The sequence below is a fragment of the Dama dama genome, chromosome 5, assembly GCF_033118175.1.
Source record: "Dama dama isolate Ldn47 chromosome 5, ASM3311817v1, whole genome shotgun sequence".
Lineage (NCBI taxonomy): Eukaryota > Metazoa > Chordata > Mammalia > Artiodactyla > Cervidae > Dama > Dama dama.
This window is the reverse complement of record NC_083685.1, coordinates 20070064-20087054: the sequence shown is the minus strand read 5'-3', so window position 1 is coordinate 20087054 and position 16991 is coordinate 20070064. Positions and strand designations below refer to the sequence as shown.

The following is a 16991-nucleotide window of genomic DNA, read 5'->3' as shown; positions in this document are numbered from 1 at the left end:
CCTGGTGGTCCAGTGGTTAACACTCTGCCTTCCAAAGCAGGGGACAACGATCTGATTGCTGGGTCCGGGAGGACTCCATATGCCACGGAGGAACTACTACTGAGCCTCAACTACTGAGCCAGTACACAAGAGCCTCTGCTCTGCAACAAGAGAAACCACCGCAATAAGCCGGTACCCCACAAACAGAGAGTAGCCCCCCACTCACCACAACTAGAGAAAGCCCATGAGCAGCAATGAAGACCCAGTGCAGCCATAATTAAAAAAAAAAATCACAGTTGTGTGAGGCTGTGGAGAACCTAGGTCTTCCATACATGGCTGGGAGGGATGTAAAATGGTACCAACCACTCTGAAAAATGACTTGGCAGTGTATTAAAAATTTAAATGCTATAACTAGCAATTCTACTTCTAGGTATTTACCCTTAGAGAAATGAAGACATATGTCCATTTAAAAAAAAGGCTTGTGTGTGTGAAATGTTCACAGCTTTACTTATGATAGTCCAAAACTGGAAACAACCCAGATAGCCCATCAACAGGCAAACAAACAAACTGTGGTCTTTTCATACAATGGAATGCTAACCAGCAATAAAAAAAGAGTGAAATACTGATAAACAGCAACACGTATGAATCTCAAAATAATTCTACTGAAAGAAGCTAGATAAGGAGTACAACCTGTCACTCAGTCAGTTACTTTGGTTGCTTAGTCCTGTCCGACTCCTTTCGGCCCCATGGACTGCAGCATGCCAGGCCTCCCTGTCCATCACCAACTCCCAGAGCTTGCTCAAACTCCTGTCCATTGAGTCGGTGATTCCATCCAACCATCTCATCCTGTGTCATTCCCTTCTCCTCCCAACTTCAATCTTTCCCAGCATCAGGGTCTCTTCTAATGAGTCAGTTCTTCACATCAGGTGGCCACAAATATTGGAGTTTCAGCTTCGACATCAGTCCTTCCAATGAATAGTCAGGGATGATTTCCTTTAGGATGGACTGCTTGGATCTCCTTGCAGTCCAAGGGACTCTCAAGAGTCTTCTCTGTAACACCACAGTTTAAAAGCATCAATTCTTTGGTGCTCGGCTTTCTTTATAGTTCAACTCTCACATCCATACATGACTCCTGGAAAAACCATAGCTTTGACTAGACGGACCTTTGTTGGTAAGGTAATGTCTTTGCTTTTTAACATGCTGTCTGATGATGCTGCTGCTGCTTCTAAGTCCCTTCAGTTGTGTCCGACTCTGTGCGACCCCATAGACGGCAGCCCACCAGGCTCCCCAGTCCCTGGGATTCTCCAGGCAAGAACACTGGAGTGGGTTGCCATTTCCTTCTCCAATGCATGAAAGTGAAAAGTGAAAGTGAAGTCGCTCAGTTGTGTCCGACTCGTAGCGACCCCATGGACTGCAGCCCACCAGGCTCCTCCATCCATGGGATTTTCCAGGCAAGAGTACTACAGTGGGTTGCCATTGCCTTCTCCAAATATGCTGTCTAGGTTGGTCATAAAATAATAGTACAAACTGTATCACTGCATTTATATGAAGTTCTAGAACAGGCAAAACTATTCTCTAATGATAAAAGTCAAATCAGTAGTTGCCTGGGGTGGAGGGAGGGAAAGATTCCCTCCAAAGACCATGAGGGAACTTTCTGGGGTGATGGAGATGTTCTATATCTTGAGAGGGATATGTTGGTGGTGGTTATTCAGTCGCTAAGTCAGTTCCAATTCTTTTCTAACCCCATGGACTGTAGCCCGCCAGGATCCTCTGTCCATGGGATTTCCCAGGCAGGGAAGCTGGAGTGGGTTGCCATTTCCTCCTCCAGGGGATCTTCCCAACCCAGGGATTGAACCCACGTCTCTTGCTTGGCAGGTGGATTCTTTACAACTGAGTCTAGCATTTCCCAGGTGGCACTAGTGGTAAAGAACCCGCCTGCCAAAGCAGGAGACATAAGAGATGTGGGTTGGATCCCAGGGTTGGGAAGATCCCTTGGAGAAGGAAATGGCAACCTTCCAACATTCTTGTCTGAAGAATCTCATGGGCAGAGGAGCCTGGTGAGCTGTAGTCCAGTGGGTTGCAAAGAGTTGGACACGACTGAAGCGACTTCGCACACATGCACGCCTGCATATAGGCATTACGGGCTTTCGTGGTGGCTCAGTGGTAAAGAATCTGCCTACCAGTGCAGGAGATCCCACATGCCGCAGAGCAACCAAGCTCGTGCAGTGCAGCTACTGAGCCTGTGCATAGGGCTTGTGCTCTGCAACAAGAGAAACCACTGCGACGAGGAGCCCCCGCTCACCAAAACTAGAGAAAGCCCCACGTGCAGCAATGAAGACCCAGCGCAGCCATAAATAAATAAATAAATAAATGATTTTTAAAAAAAAACAGGTATTCAGGGATTTCCCTAGTGGTCCAGTGGTAAGAATCCACCTTCCATAGCCTGAATGGGAGGGGAGTTTGGGGCAAAATGGATACATGTGTATGTACGACTGAGTCCCTTCCCTGTTCACATCAAACTATCACAACATTGTTAATCAGCTATACCCCAATACAAAGTAAAAGAGTTAAAAAAAACAATCTACCTCCCAATGAAGGGGCACAGCTTCCGCCCCTGGTCGGGGAACTAAAATCCCACAGACAGAAGGGCACCAAAGCCTTCACGCCACAACTAGAGAGAAGCTGGTGCGCTGAAATGAAAGATCCCGTCTGCTATAGCAAAGATCCTGCCTGCTGCAACTAAGACACAGTGCAGCCAAAAATAAATTTAAAATTTTTTTTAACAAATGGTATTTCAATGTCTTGCAGACCTTTTTAATTTTATTTGGTCAAGGATACAAAAATGTTTAACTCAATGGCTTTCAAGTATCTTGATCTATGTCCACAGCACATCCAACTAAAGGACCTGGAATCTTATAGCACCCATCTCAAGCTTGTATTTTACAGATTGGGAAACTGGGACTCAAGTGTCCTGATTTCAAGTTCAATGTTCTTTTCACTATTTATGTCAGGCTATAAAATCTACAAAGCAACATATCACTGCTACTGCAACATTCCTGTGCTCCGAGAAAGCAGTTAGAATTAATGTGTGATAGACTCCCCAAAGACTGATAGATTTAGAAAATGACTATTTTGCAATTCCTAATAAAACAACAGATCTAAAGCATAACAATCAAGAAACACTAAAGTCACTAAGTGAACTTTAGGGAAACTCTATAATAAAAAACCTCAGGCTGACAACCTCCCCGTTAAGTCTGACATCCAAAAGTGGGGCAACGGGACACGAGGATCCTGCTGATATGATGCACTAGACAGCAGACTAGGTGTCACCCACGAAGGCGTAGCGCCAAAACAAACAAAGAGAACCCAAACTGATCCCAAGTCTAAACAAGTCACAAGATAGAAATACTAGCTTACAGGAATTTGGAGGTTAGAGGTATGTGTGACGCAACAGTGAGGACAGAGTCATCAAGCCTATCTCAGTCCCTGGGCAAATCTACAGGACAATGACCCAGTGCTTCTCCCACAAATAAGTGGCATCAAAAGACAAAGAAAGAAGGGACTTCTCTAGTGGTCTAATGGCTAAGACTCTACACTCAATGGAGGGGGCCCAGGTTTAATCTCTGGTTGGGGAACTAATAAGATCCCACGTGCAGCACAGTCAAACAAATAAATATTTTTTAAAAAACAAAACACACACACACACACAAAAAAAACGAAACACAAGAGAAAGAAGAGAGGAGGAAGGAAGGAGAGGAGGAGGGAAGGAAGGAGAAGGAACTGTTAGTGACGAAGAAAGACCTTAGGGATTCATTCAAATGCAAAATATGGATCTTGGTTGAGTATTAATTTGAACATATAGTAAAAAGATACTTTTGAGACAAACAGGGAGACCTTAAGGTGGCGTAGTAGTCATTAGACAATACTAGAAGTTACTGTGAATTTGGCTGGGTGTGATAAAAGTCCTTATCTGTTAGAGCCACAGAATGAAGTACATATGAGTGAAAAGACATGATGTCTGTTGTTGTTTTTGCTAAGTCATGTTCAACTCTGTGTGACCCCACGGATTGTAGCTACCCACCAGGCTCCTCTGTCCATGGGATTTTCCAGGCAAGAATACTAGAGTGGCTTGCCATCTCCTACTCCAGGGGATCTTCCCGACCCAGGGATGGAATGTTAGATGCAAGATGTCTCTTGCATCTCCTGCATTGGCAGGCAGATTCTTTACCACTGAGCTGCCAGGGAAACCTGACATTATGTCTAGGGTTTGCTTTAAAATGTTTCAGGAAAAAACAGGGATGGATGGGGGAAGATGAAACAAAGGCAGCAGAAAGCTGATGGTTACTGAAACTCTGGGATTAGAAGTATTCTTTCTACTTCTGTACTTGAAATTTTCTATAATAAAATGTCTTTTAAAAATCCCCCAGAATGTACGTGCATGTGCCCAGGTAATTGGAAAGAGGAAGTCTGGGTGTGGTGACATCTGTGGCAACATTCTGTTCCTCCTTAAACCCAGGCTGCTAACCCCTTCCCCCGACATGAAGACACTGTCATTCTAACAGAAAGTGACGCTGGCACACAATGATGGAAAATGTTGATATGACCGGTGGGGTCAAAAGAAAAGGAAGCACGTACGCTTTTGCTGGCACTGAGATTCTCAGAGCTGATGGGAAGCAGGGTGCTCAGCTCCAGGTCCGTGACCATCTGACGGGATTCTGCCAGCAAACGCTGCAGCTTACTCGTGGGGGAAAAATCATCCTGGGAACACAACACAATTCAAGCACTGATGAAATCAAGAAACACTTTCCAACGTTTATGTCTACAAGAACAATCTAACAGATACAAACGTCAACTATTCATGACTCGCTCTTTCACTTTAGGTGTTTGCTACATCCCAAAGCAGAACACTAAATACTAAAAGAACCAAATTTCAGTTCTTTCTTAAAACCTATTTGACTAGGTAATTTGACTTCAACAGAACTTACTACAACTAATTAAGTAACACCCATGTGATAAAAGAATCATAGGTGTTGCTTACCTCTCTTAAATCAACTTGTCAAGGATGTAATTACCAAGTCAAAACACTTACAAAATGCAACTGTAACACTAAAGGCTTGCTAGCTTTTAAATTGTTTAATTTATTATTTTTTGGTCATACCATGGAGCATGTAGGATCTTAGTTCCCTGATCAGGGATCGAACCTAGGTCCTTTGCATTGGGAGCACAGAGTCTTAACCACTGAACCGCCAGGGAAGCCCTCTGTTAGCTTTTAAAAATATGTGGAAATACACCTTAGTTTGTTCATTCTTGTTTAATTTTCTACTTTGTGTAAAAAGTTTTTCACGGTATATAACCTGTGTACAACCTGTGAGTTTTCCACAGTGAACATACAATTAACTATACAATTCAGTGAACATCTGGTGAGTTCTGGCACGTGTACACACCCATGAAACCATTCCCATGATGAATACAGGTCACATTTAGCATGCCTGTGTCCCTGGGGAATTCTTGCCTCTCAGAGTCCCTCCTTCCCATTTCCAGACAACTACTGATCTGCTTTCTCTCTCAGGAGATTAGTTTGCATTTTCTAGAACTTTATATAAATGCATTACATACTTTTGTCTATCTGGCTTCTTATCTCAGCATAATTATCTTGGGGTACACCCATGCTGTATGTGTATAAATAGTTCCTTCCTTTTTATTGCTGAGAAGTACTCTATTGTATAGATAACCCACTGTCTATCTATTCATCTCTGTAGCATACTCAGGTTGTTCCCAGGTTTTTTTAACTAGTGAAAATAAAGCTGCTTGAATATTTATGTAGACATATGTTTCCATTTCTCCAGGAGTAGAAAGAAGAGCTGGGTCATATGGTAGGTATATATTTAACTTTTTTTTAAGCAGTTTTTTAATAGAAAGTACCCAAGTGTTTTCCAAAGTGGCTCTGCCATTTACATTCCCGCCATCAGTGAATGAACGGTCCAAATGCTCCTGATTCTAGTCAACACTTGGTACCGTCACTGTGATGCTGTGTGTGTGCGTTAGTCGCTCAGGTGCGTTAGTCGCTCAGGTGTGCGTTAGTCGCTCAGGGGATCTTCCCAACCCTGGGATCAAACCCAGGTCTCCTGCATTGCAGGCAGATGCTTTATCGTCTGAGCTATGAAGGAAGCCCCAACTGTGATGCTTTAATTATATATTTGTAGGTGAAGAAATTGAGGCTCAAAGAAGTTAAATAACTGTATTAAGGTCACTGAGCTAAGACAAAGCAAAACGGGGATTTGAACTCAGATCAGATGTTTTCAAAGCCAGATATCTTCCCAAAATAACCCCCAAAATGACTAAGTTTACTTGAACTAATTTTCTTTATGATAGAGCTGTGATCAGGAGCCTGTTCATGATAAAGACACTGGCTCATCCACAATAGTGACAGTGTAGAAACAACCTCAGGGCTTCCCTAGTGGCTCAGTCATAAAGAATTTGCCTGCCAATGCAGGAGACGCAGGAAAAGTGGATTCTATCCCTGGGTGGGGAAGATCCCCTGGAGTAGGAAATGGCACCCCACTCCAGTATTCTTGCCTGGAGAATTTCATGGACAGAGGAACTTGGCGAGCTATAGTCCATGGGGTCGAAAAGAGTTGGACACGACTGAGCAACTAAACACACGCCCACACAGAAACAGCCTCACTGCCTGCATGTAGGGGTGGAACAAACAGACCACAGTTTATTCAATCCCTGGACAGCACATTGAGCAACCATCAAAATGAAGAGGCTAGGTCCACAATGTCAACACTGATGAGGGTCACAAAATACTGGGGAAAAGAGCTGGAAAATCACATTGCAAAAGACACTTATGTACATTTTAAACAAAGTAACAGTATGTGATGTTTAAGTGTACACTTTTATGAAAAACATAAAAGCATAAAGCAAATGTGGACACAACTTCACTGTAGTGGTTAACTGGTGGCGGTGGGTGGGCGGTGGCGGGGGGGATGGGGCAGAATGACACATGGAGTTTACTCTTTATCTGTAGGATTCTATTTCTTTAACACTTGAAAAATAAAGCAAATACAGCAAAATGTAAACATGTTAAATCTGAATGTAGGTACACAGTTGCTTCTTGTACTCTTCATTTTCTGTGTGTTTAAACTATTTACTAAAAATAGATACAGCAATCACTTGGAGGGCCTGAGGGACATTTTGCCTGAAGCTAACCTACAGTATGTTTAAGAAGGGAAGTAACTATGACTTCAGTTCAATAATGCAGGTAAAGTCTTATAGCTAAAATAAAACCTGAAAAACAGCCAAAATTAAGCACACAACAATATTGTTACAGGAGAATTAAAAGTGCCTGGGGAGAAATCTTGCTTGAATAAGCTGGATATTTCTTTCTTTCTTTAAAGATTAAAAAAAAAAAAAAAAAAAAGGACCATTTTTAAAGTCCTTATTGAATTTGTTACAATATTCTTCTTATGTTCTTTGCTTTTTGGCCATGAGGCATGTGGGGTCTTAGCTCCCTGACCAGGGATCAAGCCCACACCCCCCTGCATTGGAAAGCTAAGTCCCAACCACTGAACCACCAGGGAAGTCCCTAAGCTGAGTATTTCTAAGCGAAATACAAACCTTTTCACTGGGCAGGGCTGTGTCTTTGTTGACTAACAAAATCTTAGATGAGTTCTTTTTATCCGAAGAGGATTCTATCTCTGTCAACTTCTCATCCTCTCTTAAGGCAGATTTTGAAGAACCCAAACAGTGGGACTGCTGGATGGCGATCAGCTCACTGTGAATAATAAAACCAAACAAAAACAGGCATCTTGAAACAATAGCAAACATATGACACCAGTACTCTTATACTGAAAAGCATCTCAACAGGACAAAAAAAAGAGAGATTTTTCTTTTTTGATGAAGAAGCTCAAGTTTGAATAGAATGTTATAGATTCGAATAGGATATTTATATAGGATATTATAAATTAATGTACACCCTTCACAGCAAGAAAACAAAATTCTTTGTTAAAGGGTAACTACAGAAGAGAGAATTGTCCTCCTCTCTACACCTTGGGAAAAAAACAGCAAAGAAGAGGCTTGAGGGATAGGATCATCCAAGAGAGACAGGGGAAAAAAATTAATACAGTATAAGGTTAAACGTGTAGATTTTAGGTTTTGGGCGTGAGATTGATTTTTGTTAATAGTTTTTTAAAAGTTCTTTTGTGAAAGTTGAATGGCACCATTATGGGTCCTTAATTCTTCTACAGGATCTCAGTAATTAGAGAACAGACACATGTAGCTAAGTTTCTGGGCAAGTTATTAAAGTCTGGCCTCAAAGCAGAGCCTGGAAACAGGCCCTGGAAACCTCCTTCTCCCACGGACCTTCTGGATCAGTCAGGGCAGGCTGCTATGGCTTCTCCATCCACAGATACACCCCTAGCTGTCAAATGGAATGGAGGTATAAGTGTGAAGAACATTTTGATCAGATGATGAAGTGAGCACACAAGTTCTTATAATCTAAGGAAGAATGGGAAAACATGATTATCTTTTCTACTTAATCATGCATTTGTCATGCGATGCCTTGGCATGTGCCTCTGCTGGCGGAACAATAAGTCACTTGAATTATTTCAAGCCAGGGAGGTCAAAAGGGCCTGGAAAGAAAACTCTGAAGTTGCTTTGGAATTTCTTTCATGCCTTAAATTTAATGTATGTCCACTGTGCTCTTAAAACTGTCTAACACAAAATTTTCCCTTAATATATGCGTGTTTTTGTTCAGTAGTGAAAAACAGGAAGTTGTGCGCTACTGGGATTTGCGAGTACTTAAGGCAATCTTTTATTAAAACCAAATATGAACAGGTAACATTTAGTGTAACAACCAATTTTTTAAAAAACTTTTGCAACTGACAGAATCAGTATATGATTTTTATGTGACTCAGGCCAAATGATAACCCAAACAATGAAAATTCCAAAAAGGAATTTTTAACTATAAAGTCCTATGAAAGTCAATGTGATGATTCAGATAAGGCTCTCAATACAGAAACTTTATTTTTCTATAATTTAAGGTCAAAGAGCAAGGTTTTCTTTAATAATAGCAGAAGTTAGCATAGTGCCCCACAACTAACTACAGGATTCAGCAACTGACAGTGGGATGAGCAGCATTTGCTAATAACTAATGCATTTTCTTCTCTTAAAAAAAATAAATACAGTCAGATAGAAATGGTCAAAAGATGCAAACTTAGAGTTAAAAGAACTAGAGATTTCACATACAATAGGATTAATAAAATTTACACTGCTGTAGGCTATATACGAAAATTGCTGAGAAGGTAAATCCTAAGGGTTCTCATCACAAGGAAACATTTTTTTTTTCTTTTGTATGTATACAAGATGATGGATATTCACTAAACTTACTGTGGTCATCATTTCCTGAGGTAGTTAAATCGTTATGGCAAACATCTTAAATTTAGACAGTGTTCTACATCAGTTATATCTCAATAAAACTGAAAAAAAAAAAGGCCAATAACTGTTACCAGCTTGTTAAATATAAATACTCTTTCTCTTGCATGATTTTGAAAAGTAAGAAAGTTTGGGAGATGTAGACTGACCACAAAGGCCAAAGCAGTTGGATGTATCAATAAGCCAATGCAGGCCAGGAGAATGTCTTATCTGGGGTCTAGGGAATGTAATCTGGACATGAAAGAAACAGCTTATCGATTCAAAAGGATCCAGGCTGAGGAATGCCCCAGAGCAGCATTCTACTCAGTGAAGTGACCTCCCCATTTGTTTTAAAATAAAACATGTTTGCTCAGCTCATGACAACTGACTGTGTTGTTAAGCAAAACCTTTGCCTCAGATGCTGTCCTAGGCACAAACTTCTCACTGGAATCAGTCTCTGTGCAATCAAAAACTCAACAGCCTACGCTGTGATGAAAAGAGGAAGCGGTGTGTCAAAAGCAATGTCTGTTGCAAACACTGCTTTCATTTCACAGTTGGCATGAAGTGGCTCCTGCAGGCCTTTTCTATTTCTAAACTCAGTAAGTAGGCTCCCTGGGCTTCCCTGGTGGCTCGGCGGTAAAGAATCCACCTGAAAATGCAGAGACGTGGGTTCAATCCCTGGGTCAGGAAGATCCCCTAGAGGAGGAAATGGCAACCTGCTCTAGTATTCTTGCCGGAAGAATCCCATGGACAGAGGTACCTGGCGGGCTACAGTCCATGGGGCGCAAAAGAGTTGGATACGACTTAGCAACTAAACCACTGCACCAAGCAGGCTCCCTAGGTGTTTACAAAGGTGAAAGGAGACTGACCTTGTCGAAGAGTTGTACTTGGTCCCGCTGGCACTTTCTGAACAGGTGCACACGGACTTGTGGCGCACGACCCTCTGTACTTTGGAAGGCTTGAAGATGCTCATCCACTCCACGTCAGACATGTGGCCTGGCGCTTCGATTATGAAGTTACTCGGGTGGCAGCACTTGGACTCCCACATGTCGCTTTCATCCACACAGGCTTCATTTTTGTGGCAACAGGAGACTCCAGGCCTTTCCAGGTGGTCCTGATAGTCGACATCCAGCTTTTCCGGCTGTTTTGAATCAGAACAGCTGGCCAGGCCCAGGTAAACGTTGACATCATGCCATTTATCATCAGATACAGATGTTGATGTTTCTGAGGGTTGCTTCTCTTCGTTCTGAATCCCAATTCCATTCCCTTTGTGTGATTTTGCGTGGATCTTGCAAAAGGTACTTTTGTTTTCGGGTTCAATCTGGATTTTTCCTCCCAGAGACCAAGACTTTTGTTTCTCCACTAAGTCTTTTGCAAATAGAGATGAGATAGCAATTACACTTTTTCCCCCAAATGAAGTATTAACCTGTAGTTTCTTCTCTTTGCATACATCACAAGAGCTCTTGTCTGACCTAGTTTGCTGAACCAACGTGGTCTCAAATTTTTGGTCCTTAACCAGTGACTTCTGATTTTTCTCCCTCTTAAAATCGACTTTTAGGTGGTTATTTTCAAGGTCTGATAAACACATGTCTCTGCTATGGTGGCATTACAAAAAACGGGAAGTTATAAGATACACTTGATACTGTCATTCTAAATATTTCACTCAAACCTCATCAGTTGAGCTAAACCCTAATAAGACCCATTTGTCTCAGTTGAAAATAGAAGGCAGACTTTTTATATTCTTCAGAGCCCAATTTTAGCCCAGCCTCCTCCAGGAAGTCTTTCTGATCACCAAGCCCATATGCCCACTCCCCCATGTCCCATCCTTAAGGTCTACTGTACATACTGTCCATACTGCAAATCACTATCTTACTGCATATATGATCTAATTAATCAGAGTGAGCCTCTCCTATTACAACTGTATGGCCCGCTGTTTCATACATATGAATGTCTTGTCTGAAGATGCCTAAGGGTGTTTTTCACATATGAAGGCATTTTTAATCCCCCTAGCACCTAGGATGGTTGTTAATACACACTCAGTGTTCTGTAAATATTCGTTGATTGATCTGTTATTTCTTTTCCTAATTCTATTAGTTTCACAGTAAACAGAGCTAAAGCCAGAACTGAAAGGCAATGGGAATTCAAGGTATAGAGATAAACTGGACAGTGCCAGATGTGTTTACCATACTGTGTTCATGACTATCCCATTTATCTGCGGCATACCTATGTAGCTATGCATTGAAAACCAGTCTAAAGTAAAAATGACACATGTGCATAAAATAAAAATCATTGTGATAAACCTTTTAATACATTGCCTGTTAAAATTCTCATGTCACATGTGTTCAGGTGTTCTAATCTATATGATTTTGATTCTCCTTCTAGAATGGGAAAGGTCACTTTATGTTCTTAAAGAATAACCTCAATCATCGAGGCCAGGTGCTTCCCAGAGGAAATGAAGTACAAAAAGGAAAGAGATACAACTGGTTAGGGGCTTCTGCCTGCTGGAGATCGCCAGCTTGGTCTGGTGTTTATTAGTAGCAGCTGCAGATGCTGGGATACAAAGCGATGGTGTTAGAACCCCCAATAAAAGACCTCGAAGAAAAGCAGAGCCAATGTAGCAAAGTGTGGGGTGAGTCCCCAGTCTTACTGTCTGCAGCAAAACCCTGCAACTCCTGACCACTCCCAGCCCTGAACCCCACCCTCCTAGGGAGAGGGGCTGCGCCACTGGGTCCAGCTTCTGCCCTTATGTGGAGAGATGGGAATTCCCTGAACGCCTCCTCCTTTCCACGACTCCCTTACTATTTCGGCTGAATAAGTGGACTAAACTGAACTGTGGGACAGTTGTATGCTTGTTAAATTAAACCACTCCTCATATGTTTATATTATACTTTTACAGAAACCAATTTAATTCACGTACTGCCTGTTATAGGTAAGAGCAGATATCTTCTTCTATTAATAAGGAAAATGGAAAAATCAAGCTGCAAGCAGAGGTCACCCTCAGCTGAACTTCTACTGCAGTTATTTCTATCATTCTTTGATGTTCTTTCTTTTAGGTAAGTATAATACCCAGTATATCTTTATTTCCCCTGTTCCTAGCCCAGTGCTTAAAATACTGAGCGTTCTGAATAAATGATTCATCTCTGTAATTTCTACTTTACCTCAAAGCCTTCTATACAACACACACACACACACAAATAATGTATTTAATGAAATTTATCAAATAGTTTAATTAGGATCATGCCTAAAATTCTAAATCTAGTCTCACTACAACCCAGGATTAGAATGATAATTATTAGCTCACATATATTTATTCCCATTTACTCCCTGCTATCTAGGGAATAGTAGTAAGTACTGACCCATAGTAGGTACTTAACAAATATTGATGAATGATGGGATAAATACAATATGATATTAATGGCATCTTACTAAGGTTACCTGGATTCCATGCCCTTTGATTCCTCCATCTTTGAGTCATATATCTGTATTAATTCCTGAGAATTTTCCACATTGAAATTAAGAAACTGCAAATCACGCTGTTGTTTTACGTAAATCTGCCATAGATATTGATAAATCAATATAAAGTGTAATGACAAAGCTAAAGCAAGCCAACAATTGGGCGTTTCAGATGCTAAAACGTATAAGACAGCGGCTAAAGACATATGCTGAATATGTTTGCTTTCATTTTTCCTATGTTAGCACCAAGATTTGTTAGTATAACTAGTCTCCTTTACTTTAAGCAAGACTCTATCTGCGAGGTTAATACGATTGATACAACTTTAAAGTAGTCAGGATTCCAGAAGCACCATAAACAAAATCACCAGGCATACACTTTTCCTAATTTATGTTTCCCACTTAATAGTGAAGAGTGGGGATGTACCTGTCTCAGATTATGCAGTTCTGCATTCATGCGTTCTTGCTTTGACTTTGCGATATCAAGTAACTCATCTTTCCTTTTTTCTCTCTCTGCTATTTAAGAACAAATATTATTAAAACATTTTTCACCAGCCACATCAATACACACCTCTTCATTTCTGACAACTGAATGTGCACATGGCTAACATTTTTTTTCCCACTTGTTTCTGAATTTTAAAATTGCAAAATGGATGCCTGGGAAGAAGTTTAATCTGTGATTCTAACTAGATCCTTCGCCAAATTTGAAACTTTTCACAATATAATTAATGCTAAGTCAAAAAAGTATTCCAAACTGTACAAACTCTATGATCAAATGACATGTGTGTGTCTGTATGTACATATATGCATTGAAAAAGGCTGACGGCAAGCACACTGAAATATCAAAAGAAGTAATTTTTAGATGTAAGGATTAAAGAAAATTGTTTTCCTTTTTTGGGGGGAGGGGATGAGTTCTAAATCTCTACAATTTAATACTTTATTCTTTACTTATTTATTCACATTACACAGGTAACTTATAAATGCATTTTCCTTATAAAAATCCAAACAACATATTACTTTTATCAACAGAAAAAAAACTAACATTACAAGGGGCAAGAAAAAAAAAATCACTGTTTTCATCAGTATGTAAGTCAATCTGATATAATCTCACAATCCTATGTGAGATCTCACAATTCCTATGTGATCTTGCAAACCAAAGACTTAAGATACCTGAACCAATGAGGTGACCCCATAGGTAGATAAACTTGTCTTTCCATTTTAATGAAAGCCCAGGACTCCTTTACAGACTTTCTATTTCTTGAAAACTCTTTTTACCTGATAGGTAATTAAGATTCAGAATTGTCTTGAATATACACTTGAGTATTAAACTCAATTTCCTAGCTCAGAAAGACAAAAAGGTATTTTTTTTTAAAATCTCCATCTTATAAAGACCATAAACATTCTGCTGAAATGGGGACACTTCATTATTACTAGGGTTGGAGTATGAGAAGTCAATATTTTTAAAATAGTTTCAGAACTTGGCAAATGAGAACCCACAGAAAGGAAAGATCTGAAGCTCTACATGAAGTCTTGCACCAGAAAAAAAATATTAGTATTATGCTTAAGGAGAAATCATTTCATTCACACAGAAGTGAGAGATCGACAGTAAATGTTTCACCTAAAAAAAACCCCACTATCTTTATAAGAAGTTCAAATGAAATGCACAAAATGGCCCTCTATTACATGAATGGATTTTGAGTCAATCAGAGGCAGCCTAAGTCAAAATGTGCAACTCCTATGGTTTATTAATAGTTCCTTTTCCACATGTCATTTTTCTCATGGATGAAGAATACAATATTTATTTTACCGTCGCTTTACAATTGGAACATCACAGAAACCATCTAAGGACAAAGGCATGAGCTTCGCTGGGGACGCAGACTCTACCTAGACAGCTTTTCTGCCAAGTGCTTGCTAGTAATCAGAGCAAGGCCAGGTGGAATAAAGCATGAGGAGTGACCTGTGAAAAGCCACCACCTCCTACCCAAACACGCTTAATGCTCAGCCCTCCCAACCCCGGTCTGTAGCATCATCATACTTTTAAAAAGGTAATCCTCCTGCACAGAATGGAGGACATGGTATAGTAAAAGCCACCGCCTCAGGTTTAAACTACTACATCTCCTCATTTCTGAATTTATTTCCTTGCATTAGATGAGTCAACACCAGAACAAAAGCCTAAAAAAGTAGTGCACTTGCAATATTTATGAAGCCCCATTTAGTTTGTATGAATTCAATCCTATGCACAAAGAAAACAATAAAAGAGGGGCCATAGCTCCTTTCACAGTGGAAGTGATGCCTATAGGGCGTCTAGGCCTCCTGGCTGCTCTCTGTTCTACCCACTTCTCGTGTTTTTTTTTTTTCCACCTCTCATTTTTTAACAGCATCTAACATGCTGGTGCCTTCCCAGTGTTTAGAGATATTTCTTTAGGGCACAGCACAGCCCCCTAAACAAAAGCTAACGACTTTATCTGGCATTGAAAGGGCGATTCTGAATGAACTTCAGTACTGCCTTAATTTGTCTTTAGAATAATCTACTGTTGCATAAAACAGAATTGTTTCCTTAGCTCTGACACTTTCCTACATGACTGGATTATCTCGGGACCAAAGTGGAGTGGGTCTGCCTATTTTCACAAGTTGGTTACTGAAAACAAAGAGATACGGAACTCTCTGCTGACATCTGCCTAAGCACAGCAGCATAAAGGAAGGGGTGCTGGAGTCTGGACCTGCTGAGCTCCGATCAAGCCGCTCTGCCTTTTACTGCCTGAAAGACCTTCACTCAGTCTTACAGAACTCTCAGGACCACAGAAATGTAAACTAGCATCATGTTTTTTTTTTAAAAAAACTTCTTATAAGCAACATGTACAAATGAAACCTGTCTCTAAGCCTATGTGAAGAACTTCAATAAGAGGGAAAATGAAGTTTTGAATTAAAAGTACATTTCTAAGGCATCTTCCAATCTCAAATAAAATGTTAATTTTCAGCCATGGCATCTGAGAGCGTATTATCAGGTTAAGCCTTTAAAACTTATTTTTAGGTGTAATTCACTTTTATCATTTAAGCGTACAAAAATTGTTCTGAGACAGTGGTTTGACCAGAAAAAATGTTTAAGAAATAAGCATAGGAAATGATTAAAAAAATTATTTCACAAAATGGATTTATTGGATTATTAGCCAACAAATTACATATACTTTACCTAGTAATACCTAACAGAATGAGTAGAAATAGATGAACCAAAAGAAAAGGAGGTTATTTATTAAATATCTTGTAAATTTCTCTCCATCTGCTGACCTTTCATAGCATTTTATTCATAGCATTTATGTAACACTAGGACTCAATGGACATGGGTTTGGGTGGACTCCGGGAGTTGGCGATGGACACGGAGGCCTGGCGTGCTGCGGTTCATAGGGTCGCAAAGAGTTGGACATGACTGAGCGACTGAACTGGACTGAACTGAACTGAACTCTGTGGGCCCTGAGCTTCCTGGTCACTAACAGAGTGCCTGGCACATATACACTGATCCAAAGATTGTGTGAATTCAACTGTAAAGCTACAAATATACATATCTTTATGTATACATCCAAATACGTGTCCATCTTTATATATGTATCTTTAGCTGTGTGCATGCTGCATAGGACAGTATTGCTTTGAAACACAGCAATCCTAGAAATAACAGAAATAGTGACCTCTAGTGGTAGAAAACTGCGTGTCTCCTATCTTAATCATACGAGATTAAAATTAAGAATTCCACTTTCAAAAAAAAAAGAATTCCACTTTCTTTAGAAAAAAAATGTAATACTGTGTCCTGTCCTTTAACTTATAGAAATGTATTCTGTACCTAGAAGGAAGAACATTGAGGGTATGTATGATTAGACCCAAAAATGTTCATTTAATTTCTATTTGGAACTTTATCTCCAAATTTATGATTTTCTTAATACAAACTACCAGAATTAAATTCTAAAAAAATCTTGGCTGGCAGGGCCATATATAGATCAGATCTAGCCATATATGGATCAGATCTATTCAGTGATTCTCAGTTGGGAGTAGAGAAAGGAGGAGCTACACACTCTAACATACTGGGGTGAATTGGGGTTAAAAGTGCAGGAGAATATGGCAGCCAGTGAAGAAGTGTGTGTGCAATTTTTACATTACAC

The 16991-nt window shown here is 40.2% G+C and overlaps 1 protein-coding gene across 1 annotated transcript in view; it reads right to left on the bottom strand.

The window, feature by feature from the left end:
• The window catches only part of CCDC62 (coiled-coil domain containing 62), a 37318-nt gene that overhangs the window by 7407 nt on the left and 12920 nt on the right, over positions 1-16991 (bottom strand). Inside the window, exons 7-9 of the mRNA XM_061142003.1 lie at positions 10263-10761; positions 7600-7756; positions 4615-4737 (exon numbers count right to left, since the gene is read on the bottom strand). Coding sequence (XP_060997986.1) covers positions 4615-4737; positions 7600-7756; positions 10263-10761 — 779 coding nt within the window. The remainder of the gene's footprint in view (positions 1-4614; positions 4738-7599; positions 7757-10262; positions 10762-16991) is intronic.